Source organism: Littorina saxatilis, linkage group LG17 (assembly GCF_037325665.1).
Source record: "Littorina saxatilis isolate snail1 linkage group LG17, US_GU_Lsax_2.0, whole genome shotgun sequence".
NCBI classification, from domain to species: domain Eukaryota; kingdom Metazoa; phylum Mollusca; class Gastropoda; order Littorinimorpha; family Littorinidae; genus Littorina; species Littorina saxatilis.
In genome coordinates, this window is record NC_090261.1 from 44921460 (window position 1) to 44932763 (window position 11304).

At 43.7% G+C, this 11304-nt stretch overlaps 1 protein-coding gene across 1 annotated transcript in view; it reads right to left on the bottom strand.

Annotated features, from left to right (window-relative positions):
- Positions 1–205: 205 nt before the first annotated feature.
- Positions 206–11304, bottom strand: part of LOC138953195 (uncharacterized) — a gene marked incomplete in the record, with an annotated part of 247254 nt that continues 236155 nt past the window's right edge. Inside the window, 4 exon segments of the mRNA XM_070324991.1 lie at positions 206–357; positions 981–1072; positions 1657–1825; positions 2396–2793. Coding sequence (XP_070181092.1) covers positions 235–357; positions 981–1072; positions 1657–1825; positions 2396–2793 — 782 coding nt within the window.

Here is an 11304-nt window from a genome sequence, read left to right on the forward strand (position 1 = left end):
ATCATCTTCATCGACAAAAGAGGGCAAACAAACGACAAGTCGTACGACACATGGCTGGATGACTGAAGAGGAGTCCCACTTCTGAAGGCGACACATGACATCGCATGGCAGGACTCCCACACACTGGCAGGTAGGCAACAAGGGGGAAGAATGAAGAGGGGGGTGGGGTGGGGGGGGGGGGTGGGGCGAGGTTCCAAGGGGGTGGGGGGGGGGGGGGAGGGGGTCAATGACGAACTAATGGTCCCTCTCTCCCTGGATGAGGTTTTCGGAGCTGGGTGTGCGACTGATCTCCTGTACTAGCTCGGCGTGTTCGTCCAGCAGCTTCTCAAAGTCACGTTGTCTCGACTCGGCTTCCTCCTGTACGCCACCAGAGAAAAGAGAATGGTGAGGATCATGTTGGGTGGTTATGACGATGCTAAGTTGTAACTTCAGATGATCGCACCCACTCGAGCTCAAGCGCGCAAGCACACAAGCACACACACACGAACGCACGCACATTACAGTACGCATGTAGGAACGTACACACACACACACACACCACACACACACACACACACACACACACACACACACACACCACACACACACACACACACACGCGCGCGCACACACACACACGCAAAGTCAAACCACGCAAACAGAGGCAGGTACACATGCACTAACCAATAATCAAACAAGTTTGCCTTTTGTACCTTGACACCTGTAAACACGGACGACCGTGTGCAAGAATCTGTGCTTGTGTTCCCCACCCGCGTCAATGTGTAGATATGAATAAGCAAATGCGCGCGTGCAAATCGCGGTCTCAGTAGTATGTAAACGTGTGCGCATGTTTGTGTTTGCGCGCGTGAGTGCGTGTGTGCTTTGCATTTTGATCTATAAAAAAAAGTGCAGCTGTGATAGACAAAATAAGTAAATCTCGCACAGCTAGACACAATAAACTGTAAAGTGGATAATTATAAGGACAGGCTTGCGATCGTTACCTTGATCATAGCTGCGATTGCTTCTGATGCCTTGGTCTTGATCACCTTCTCTGTGATGGACGCTTTGCGCAATCTGCCTTTAGGGGCCTCCGCTGTTTAAAGAAGAAGAAAAAAATTGAAAGTATGCTTAAATAAAACCAGTGTTGTCTTAAAACGTTTCTGCACTGTCCATGATTTCTTTGTTTTTGCCTAGTTAAGTGTCGTTCGTTCATAGAATCGTCCTTTGTCAATGTGTTGACGTCCAGCCGCTAAGCCTGTAACACCTTCCACATACACATATGTTGTTCTCTCTCTCTTCCCAGTGTGTGTGTGTGTGTGTGTGTGTGTGTGTCTCTCTCTCTCTCTCTCTCTCTCTCTCTCTCTCTCTCTCTCTCTCTCTCTCTCTCTCTCTCTCTTTAGCCGTATTAGATCAGTCCCTCTTTTAGGGCGAGGGCCAGATGTAAAAAGGCACATCACTGCTTACTCTATTAAAAAGAGGGCGAGGGCCAGATGTAAAAAAGCAGATCACCGCTTACTCTCTCTCTCTCTCTCTCTCTCTCTCTCTCTCTCTCTCTCTCTCTCTCTCTCTCTCTTTCTCTCTCTTTCTCTCTTTCTCTCTCTCTCTCTCTCTCTCTCTCTCTCTCTCTCTCTCTCCCTCTCTCTCTCTCTCTCTCCCCCCTGTCTCTCTCTCACTCACCTTCAGGCATGAGTTCCTCCTGGTCAGCTGTGTCGATCTCCACCTCTGCGCTCTGGCCCTCCTCTGTCTCCAGCCCCAGCATGATGTCGGCACCGCTGTTGGACGCGGTCAGCTTGGGGCGGGGCTTCTGGTCTTCTGTCGTGCTGGGCGCGATGTCGTCCTCGTAAATCTGTCGAGCAATGTGCAAAATCAAACATGATTTTTATTCACCAAAACAAGGACAGCACACATTTGTGAAGCTTTCGCCTATGAAGTTTCATCAGGGCCACGATGTCCTGTCAAAAGCAATGTTGGTTAAAAATGGTTTATTCAGTTATTTTGCGAAATACCATGCCGCATACATGAACCGTATTTGAAATGATGGGGCCAAAAAGCTAAGCCCAGAGTCGCGCCACGCAAGTTTTAGGGTTTGACTGTGACATTAGCAAACATAACAACACTTTGTTCATTCCTAAGGGGAAAACTACTATGAAGCTCAATTATCACTGTCAATGTATATAAAACTTTATTTACATTAGCGAACGTTGTCAAGGAAATGTTCGCCAATGTGATGTGTTGCAACTTCCAAAACAAAAATGTTCAGAAAAACATTAAAACATATCTATCTTTTTCTTCGAGTACGTTCAGCCCATAGCCCTGAGAACGGGTACGCCTTGTCCAGACACAAATTACGAATACCACCAGAGCTACATCTATCGCCAATCTGTTGATAAAACCTTTCTTCCCGCCGCACACTTACCGTCACATTCGCAAAATTGGGCATTTGTCTGTTTCCGCCGCCTTCGTTGTTGTTGTCCGCCATGTTGCTCTCCGCTGCTGAGATATCGTCGACCTCTACCGTCACTTCCGGTCTGGGTGTCACCGAGTCACCGGTGGTAAAAGACACGCTCTGGTCGTCCTCGGGAGCGTGGCGGGGGGTGGTGTCCGAAGTGACGCTTAGTTCAGGGAGAGGACGGGGGATGACGGAATCGTCTAGCGTGGTGTTGGAGTCTGCGGTGCTGTCCAGGGGTCGAGCTGTGGGGACAACGGCCACGCGCACTTCAGGAGTGTTGGTGATCTCTGCTGTCACGTCACTCTCTGCTTCTCCTACTCCTGCTGCAGCTGCTGCTCCTGCTTGGGACTGAGAAGCTCCGGAAACTGTTGACACAAAAATTAAAACGTTTTATTCATACTATTTCTATGCTTTTTGAAAGGTATGAACGAATTACCTACACTCGGGATCATTGGCTATTATACAACCTAGCAACTTTCCACAAAGCTTTAAAGAGAAGTTCAGGTGTCTCTTTCCAGGTCAGTAGCTGATCCAAGGTCCATGAATTCATTTCATCTACGACGACATTTTTTTTTTATTATGCATTCTTATTCTTTTGATTGGAAAAGAGTATTGTTACAATGTAGTTTCCATATGGATTAATAAATTTGAGTTGAGTTGAGTTGAGTTGACAGGCTACTCTAAAAAAGGCTCCAAAACGAAGTGGGGCCCGGTAGCTCATCGTTGCTTTTTCAAATAGTGAACAGCTCACTTTCGCTCGCAGTTCAATATTTTTAAAAACAACTCGTGTAAATCTGGTACGACACAGCAAGCCATGTAGTAATTCTCTATTTTTATGTCTATTGGGCAATTCCAACCAAAATAAACTCACCTTATCCTAACATTAAAATAGGATTTACGGCTTGTTCACCCTACAAATGCCATTCTCAATTTGCCTCTTTTTCCTGTGCTATTTTCGTTCTTCGATAAGTATGTGCATTGTTGTGTCCATTGTTGTTCTTCTAGTTTATTCTTCTATCTGAACAGGTGTGTTTTCTAATCAACAAAGTCAAAGACCGAAGCAAACAGGATAAGGTCACATGTGAGCTAAACACCTGAACACTCTTCCCAGTGAATAAGAGGGAGAAGCCACTTGAGGAAACATGACTGTGTCCATACTATTTTAGTTCTTCGATAATCACGTGCCTTGTTGTGTGGCTGGTTTGTCTATTCTGGAAAAAAACAATATGTAACATGTTGTTGTCGATACAGTGAGACTGAGGTTGAGGGTGTGTTTTCTAATCAACAAAGTCAAAGACCGAGGCAAACAGGATAAGGTCACATGTGAGCTAAACACCTTAGCACTCTTCCCAGTGAATAAGAGGGAGAAGCCACTTGAGGAAACATGACTGCATGTGTCCATACTATTTTAGTTCTTCAATAATCACGTGCGTTAACTTGTTGTGTGGCTGGTTTGTCTATTCTGGAAAAACATTTTGTAATATGTGACCCTCCACCACAGAATGAGTCGCATGTCACATTTGCATGATTTTCATATTTGTACATTTTCATAAAGAGTTTGTTATGCTCTATCCAGTGGTGAAAACCGTTTTAGAAAAGAGCGAAAGAGTTATAAGCCTGTGACTAAGGTGACCCTCACACTGTTACCAGACACTCCCCGTACTTTTATTACGCCTAGCGCAGAACCGCGCGAGGTGACATGCGACTCATTTCGTGGTGGAGGGTCACATATATTGTTGTCGATACAGTGGGACTAAGGTGGAATCGCTCCTCTCTGTCTGTCTGGTCCTCTGTCTTTAGTCTGTCTGTCTGTCTGTCTGTCTGTGTCTGTTTCTCTCTCTCTCTCTCTCTCTCACACTCTCTCTCTCTCTCTCTCTCTCTCTCTCTCTCTCTCTCTCTCTCTCTCTCTCTCTCTCTCTCTCTCTCTGTAAACGACAGATTGAAGAGAAGCCAGCCAGCCAGCCAGCCAGCCAGCTATCCAGCCACACAGACAGAGAGACAGACAGACAAACAGGCAGCCAGTCAGATAGACAGACAGACAGCCAGTAAGAGAGCAGACTCGACCAAAACACCGGTCTCAGTGCATGCAATACTCGGAGAGAAAAGGACCAAATTACACCCCAGAAAAGATGGTGTATCTGAATACGTCTTAACCTCGTTGTTTACCTTCATTCCAAACAATTCACACACACAAAAATGTTCAACAAAAGGCGCACACACCTTCTGTCAGTTTTCAGATCAGCCAGAAACTTCAAGTAAAAGAAAAACACAAACCACAAAACACTCACCCAGCGAGAACTTTAACAACCCCCACACCACACAAGAACACAACAGCGCGGATCGGCCCGACGAGGGATTGTACAAGGTGCCGTCAAACCGTCAACAACTCAATCATAGCAGAGTAGCCTGAGATCACCCCCCAACAACACAATTCCCTCACTCAACAAAGCTTTCGGGAAGAACAGAATTGGAGGAAGGGGGAGGGGGAGAGGTAAATTGGAAGGAGGGTGGAGGGGGGGGGGGGTGTCACCTTAAGATAGCTCAAGCAAAGTACAAAAACAGTTCTTAACCTACTAGCCACAGGTACTTGGCAAACAAACAGCGTGGGTGGCTTTGTTTTTGGAGTTATGCGTCTTAGCAAAAGATAGGGTGTCAAATATGAGCCGAAGTACTTGTAAAGATGTAATATGTTTGGGAGTTGCTCCTCTAAGCATTGATTGTAGCCAACCAAACATAAAAACAAATACAGGCAATTTAAAAAGGTGGAACGATTGAGTAAACACGTCAGAAACATTCAGGTTATTAAATAAATATTGTTCAAACGATCATGCAGGTCATTGGATGAATCTTGATAAAAACAGAACCAATCAACAGATGACGAAGAGATCTAGATCATTGAATATTTGTTTGCTGAAACCAAAAGAACAGGTGTTGAAAAACTTCAAGCACCTGTGCATAGGGAGCTATAAATCCGACGAGGTGGTACGGTCGAATGAACACATCTGTTGTGCCTGTCACATAATAATAATAATTGTCAGAAAGTACTGGTGTCACATGACTGATGTGAACCAGTTGATTGGCTAATGGCGATGCGCTAAAACTGTTAGCGCACTCTTGGAGTGCGCTAACTTTTCCACAGAGCGTATTCTTACGCCCTTTACCTAAGCAAGACTGTGCTCTCATCCTCAGAATTAATTACTGACATGTAGCTTATATTCTCCACAATACCAAATGACCATAAATTCCCTGCTTCTCAATTAAAGCAGAAGTGGGTTTTTTTTCTGACAGATTGCATGTGCCTGTGCCACAGTGCGGCTGCCACTGATCTAAAAATAGAAGCCGCTGTCTCTCGCCGACTTGCATAGATTCTTCTCATAATTATGCCGTGTTAATGGCATGTAGCTTATCATCCACATTACCAAATGATGAGTTAATATAAAATTCCCACCCGCTAGCAGAAAACACAAGTGTTATTCCGATAACGTACCAGCTAGACCAGTTTGGAAGACTGACTCGATCGACTGTCATACGACACGTAGCCGCACTGACTACACTGAAATACGACTGCATCAGTTCAGTAAATGAATGGTTTCCGAATTATTATTTCAAGGCAAGAACAATCGTAATCGAAAACGTGTAGGGTTCAGAACGTTCTTACCATTATAAGACTTATTACCAGCGTGCCTCGTGCGTGCAGACTCAGTCAGTGCAGACTGCATGCAGTGGTTTGATTGCCATACCCATAGCCTAGCAGACGACATAAACCCCGCTCAGCAAATTAACATGTTGGGCAAATGTGAACGAAAAAACGATGGGGATATAATACGTGTAGGGTTCAGAGCATTCTTACCGTTCATATTTAGTATCAGACTCCCCGATGAGTGAAGATTCCACACGAGAAACATGCCACATTTGTTTTGAAAATGTGCGAACCGTCGAGTCCCGCGGCTTCGAGTCAATTCAAGGGGAGTCACTCCGCACAGTCAATCCGTCGAAGCTCGACTGGAGGTTTCGAATCGCAAATAATGAAGAGCACAGCCCTTTCTCCGAGTTCAAATGAGGTCTCTCTGAAAGATCATCACTGTTCAGATTAACGCTACACTGGAATTTACCAACAGAAATTAAAATGCGTGTGACGAAAGCACGACACACTTGAGACACCCCACACAAAAGTAGATCTTTACTGTACACAACCTGACCACACAGTTATGCCTATTCAAATGCGCGTTGCAAAATGTGCGCTTGGAATCTTCTTTTTTCTCTGGCGGTACTGACAATATCGTTATTGAAACAATCCCAGTGCACTAAGGGATTTATAGAGCAAATCTCGAAAATAATTATTGAACTCAGCGCTATGCGCTTCGTTCAATAATGAATTTTCTCGATTTGCTCTATAAATCCCTTAGTGCACTGGGATGTCTCAATAACTTAAATAATAATAATAATAATAATAATAATAATAATAATAATAATAATAATAATAATAATAATAATAAATGAGCATTTATATAGTGCAACATCATAACTTTACAATTATGCTCTTTGCGCTTGACACATGTCTGGCTTCCCTTCTCGCTTCGTCTCTAAAAAGACGAGACATTGTGAGAAGGACACACACTTATTACCACTGGACCGTTATAAAAGGGAAGAAGTGTGTCAGACGGAGGAGGAGACCAGACCTATGGAAAGAGAGAGTAAGGTCGGAGAGCAAAATACGGGCCCAAGAAAAGAGATAATGCTACACCAAACTTCTGTTTAGAACACGCTGTGCATCCTTAAGGGCAGATTATACCTTCGCAGAGTCAGCGGCACAGACGACGCACTGCAGATTATTGATGCTGCGATAAGGATTTTGACGAGTACTTGGCCTGTTTTCTTTTCACGCAACGTGTAGCGGGCTGGGGAAAAAAAAGAATTACCTCAATAATCTGCAGTGCGCCGTCTGTGCCGCTGACTCTGCGCAGGTATAATTTGCCCCTAAGAATCACCAACATCTAGAATAACAACGAGATTATAACAACGAGAACAAAAATCTCATCTCAGATTTTGTTGACATTACGGTATCATATTATTCTAAAAATAAGATGTGGGGCTGAATGTGGAGGAAACCGCACACAGCTTTACAGACGTTGCAGTCAGTAGAGACCTGCTAAGTCTCTAGGAAAACGCCGAACCAAATTTGACATGAAGCCATTAAGTCAGAGGCATATAATGAGTCCCTTTGCAATCCTGCAAATTAACGAGCTACATAGATTTTTACCTATTCAGTAACTAGCACACCAAAACACACAGCCACAAAGCTGCATGAACAAGGACAACAGATCAGCATATTCGAGGACTAATCCAGAAATAACCTCTGTGAAATTTGTTGAAATATGTGCATGCACATAGGCAAGGAGGGCAGCGTATCTATTGTGGTAATAACAAAACCTTGGTGGCGACAATTAATGAAACAAAGAAACTAGTTTGCGTGTGCGTTTGCGCACACAATACTGTAAGTTTGAGTGCACAGTTATGCTGTAAATCTCCCAGACAAACCCTATCCACAAGCAAACTTGGGGTCCTGATTTGGCCTATTATGGTCCGCTGGACCCGAAAAGCAATAGCTAACTAACAAGCAAACTTGACTGCAGTCGGACACATTGCTATGTTTGTCTTTTTTTTTTTTTTTTGTGTTGCTGTGCGTGTCTATGTACATGAGAGGAAGCGTGCGTGTAAATGTGTGAAACAAAATAGCACTCGAGCCCGCGTGATGCCAAAACACCCCAGAAGAAATACACCCAACACAAATATCATCTACGAAAGAAAAATGAATGCTACATTCAGCCACACCAGGCGGGGATATAGCTCAGTTGGTAGCGCGCTGGATTTGTATTCAGTTGGCCGCTGTCAGCGTGAGTTCGATCCCAGGTTCGGCGGAAATTTATTTCAGAGTCAACTTTGTGTGCAGACTCTCTTCGGTGTCCGAACTCCCCCCCCGTGTACACTAGATTGGGTGTGCACGTTAAAGATCCCACGATTGACAAAAGGGTCTTTCCTGGCAAAATTGGTTTGGCACAGTTAATAATTGTCTACCTATACCCGTGTGACTTGGAATAATAGGCCGTGAAAGGTAAATATGCGCCGAAATGGCTGCAATTACTGGCCGTATAAAATTTCATCTCACACGGCATCACTGCTGAGCGCCTAGAACTGTACCCACGGAATATGCGCGATATAAGCCTCATTGATTGATTGATTGATTGATTACTCTGTCGGAGGGCGCAACAAAATATTGATCCAATTAAAAAGAACATAGGCCTTTGATGCCTATTTATTTGCGCTTGAAAGGTTAGATACACGTTTTAAATAAAATAGTACGACAATAAATCGTATGCATATGCAGACAGGCTGTGCTGAATAAATTGTTGCTTTATCTCTGTAATTAGGTTTCTTCGTGACATGTGTGAGTCATAAATCGTTTGTTTTACATTCACGTGCACGCTTGCATCCCAACTACCTTCCTTCTTTGAAAGAATCTTCTGAAGAATAACTGATATAGGGGATTTATAAATGTCAGCCTATGTAATGCAGAATGACAATTCAAACACAGAAGAAGACATAGCATAGTATGCCTTCCAACCACTAGCTGTCCTGCTTTAAATTTAGCAAGACAGTATACGCGTTATGTGACAAGTAAAAGACCGTATCACATTACATGTACTGCTGCTTCGTAGCGTGCAATATAGTTGTTTGTAGCACCCTCAGTCTGTGACGTCACAGTGACGCACGCCAATGTCACCCTCATTGTCGTGAAGACAGTGGATGTCTAGAGTCTATTAAGCAACAAGGTTATCTCCACCTCTTGTTCGCCTCCGTGAAATTTAAGATGTTGTTGAAAACATTTGCTCTGCGCGTTTAAATGTAGGTTCCCCAACATTTCAGCGTAGTATCCACTCGAACTCGAAATGAAAACGCCAACAAATAATTGGAGACTATTCAGTCTTGAAAGTCTGAGTTTGCTTTAAAGGAATATTTATTCATTTATTTATGTATCTATTTATGTATATATGTATTTATCGTCCACTGTCATCGGTAGACATCCGAAGAGAGAGGATTTATCTTGTGCTGAAGAAGCTTAATGGTGATAACCTTCTACTGCTACTACTGTTGTTGCTGATGATGATGACGAAAACAACAACGACAACAACGATCCCCATGTCTTTGCCCCTGTTGGTGTATATGTTTCTGCTCGCGCAAGGAAAAAAGTTCCACTTGAAAGAAGCGCATTAAAGCCAAGCGCTGTAGCGGAAAGATGGGAAGGGGCGATTTTGCAGGGCTACTTTACCATTTTAATAACGGGTCATTAGCTGTCCAATCTGTCATCACTGCGCGCCGCCGATATGATCCTGTCATTATGGCTCTGGCCTCCACGTCTCAATAACCTTATCCATCAAATACCGCTTCCATTAAACCCTCCCTCCCCCTCCACTGTACTAGCCGCTGCAGAGAGCTCTCTCTTTCTGCTTGTCTTTCTCTGTCTCTGTCTGTCTATCTCTTTTTCTCTCTCGTCTATCTGTCTGTATGTCCCTCTCACTATCCTCTCACTATCCTCTCACTAATTCAAGAAACAAACAACCACCTCAAAATACATTTTGAACACAGAGTTTAAGAGTTAACATTTTGAAATGATATGCATGTACGTTTTCCCCGAGTTAAAACAAAGTTAACATTGCTCCCAAGTACTCTTGTGTATATTGGTGGTTTTTCAAAAGAGAATCAGTCTAACAGTCAGTAAAAATCACCACAGCACAGTACAGTTTAGTTTACCACCTGAAACAAAATACAGCGCGAAAACAACAACATCACTAACGCAGGGTTCACAAAATAATATAGAACAATGAGTTGGATAGGGTGAAAAATGGATCAGTCATGATCAGATCAAACACTTCTGAAAACTAATCAACTGCAGAACTGTCACCGTAGCCCGCTCGAGGCCTCAGCTAAATAAGGGATATGTCATTTGAGATCCGGTTAAAAAGTTTCATTAGTTTCATGACTGTTGGCAAATCCGTCAATTTCAAGTCTGTTTGGAAAAGAGCAAATACACAAATTCACTGAAGTTAAGAGATCTATACATGAACTCTGCAAATAGTGTTTCACGTCTGATTCTGTGTGCACTTCAGGCATGTCGCAATCTTCAAATAATTATAATCTCATAGCGCTAGCTGTCGGAGTGAAGACTCAAGGCACGGAAGGGTTTGTTTGTAAAGGGAAATGATTCAAAGAAAGACAACTGCTTGTATGACTGATTTTGATTTTCCTCGTGAATTTGAATTTGCACAGTAGTTTTCGTCTCAGGGCAGTATTGACGCAACGATTTTTTTTGATTTTTTTTTGGGGGGGGGGGATTTTGTTTTTTGGGGGAGGGGGACATGAACAGTCCAAACATTACAGTGTTTGATTCCTTACAGGAAAGTCAACTTTGGTAATTTGCTTCAATGGATAGATGCCTGAAGCATGTCTGAAACCCAAGGGGATAGATGCCTGAAGCATGTCTGAAACCCAAGGGGATAGATGCCTGAAGCATGTCTGAAACCCAAGGGGATAGATGCCTGAAGCATGTCTGAAACCCAAGGGGATAGATGCCTGAAGCATGTCTGAAACCCAAGGGGATAGATGCCTGAAGCATGTCTGAAACCCAAGGGGATAGATGCCTGAAGCATGTCTGAAACCCAAGGGGATAGATGCCTGAAGCATGTCTGAAACCCAAGGGGATAGATGCCTGAAGCATGTCTGAAACCCAATGGGATAGATGCCTGATGCATGTCTGAAACCCAAGGGGATAGATGCCTGAAGCATGTCTGAAACCCAAGGGGATAGATGCCTGAAGCATG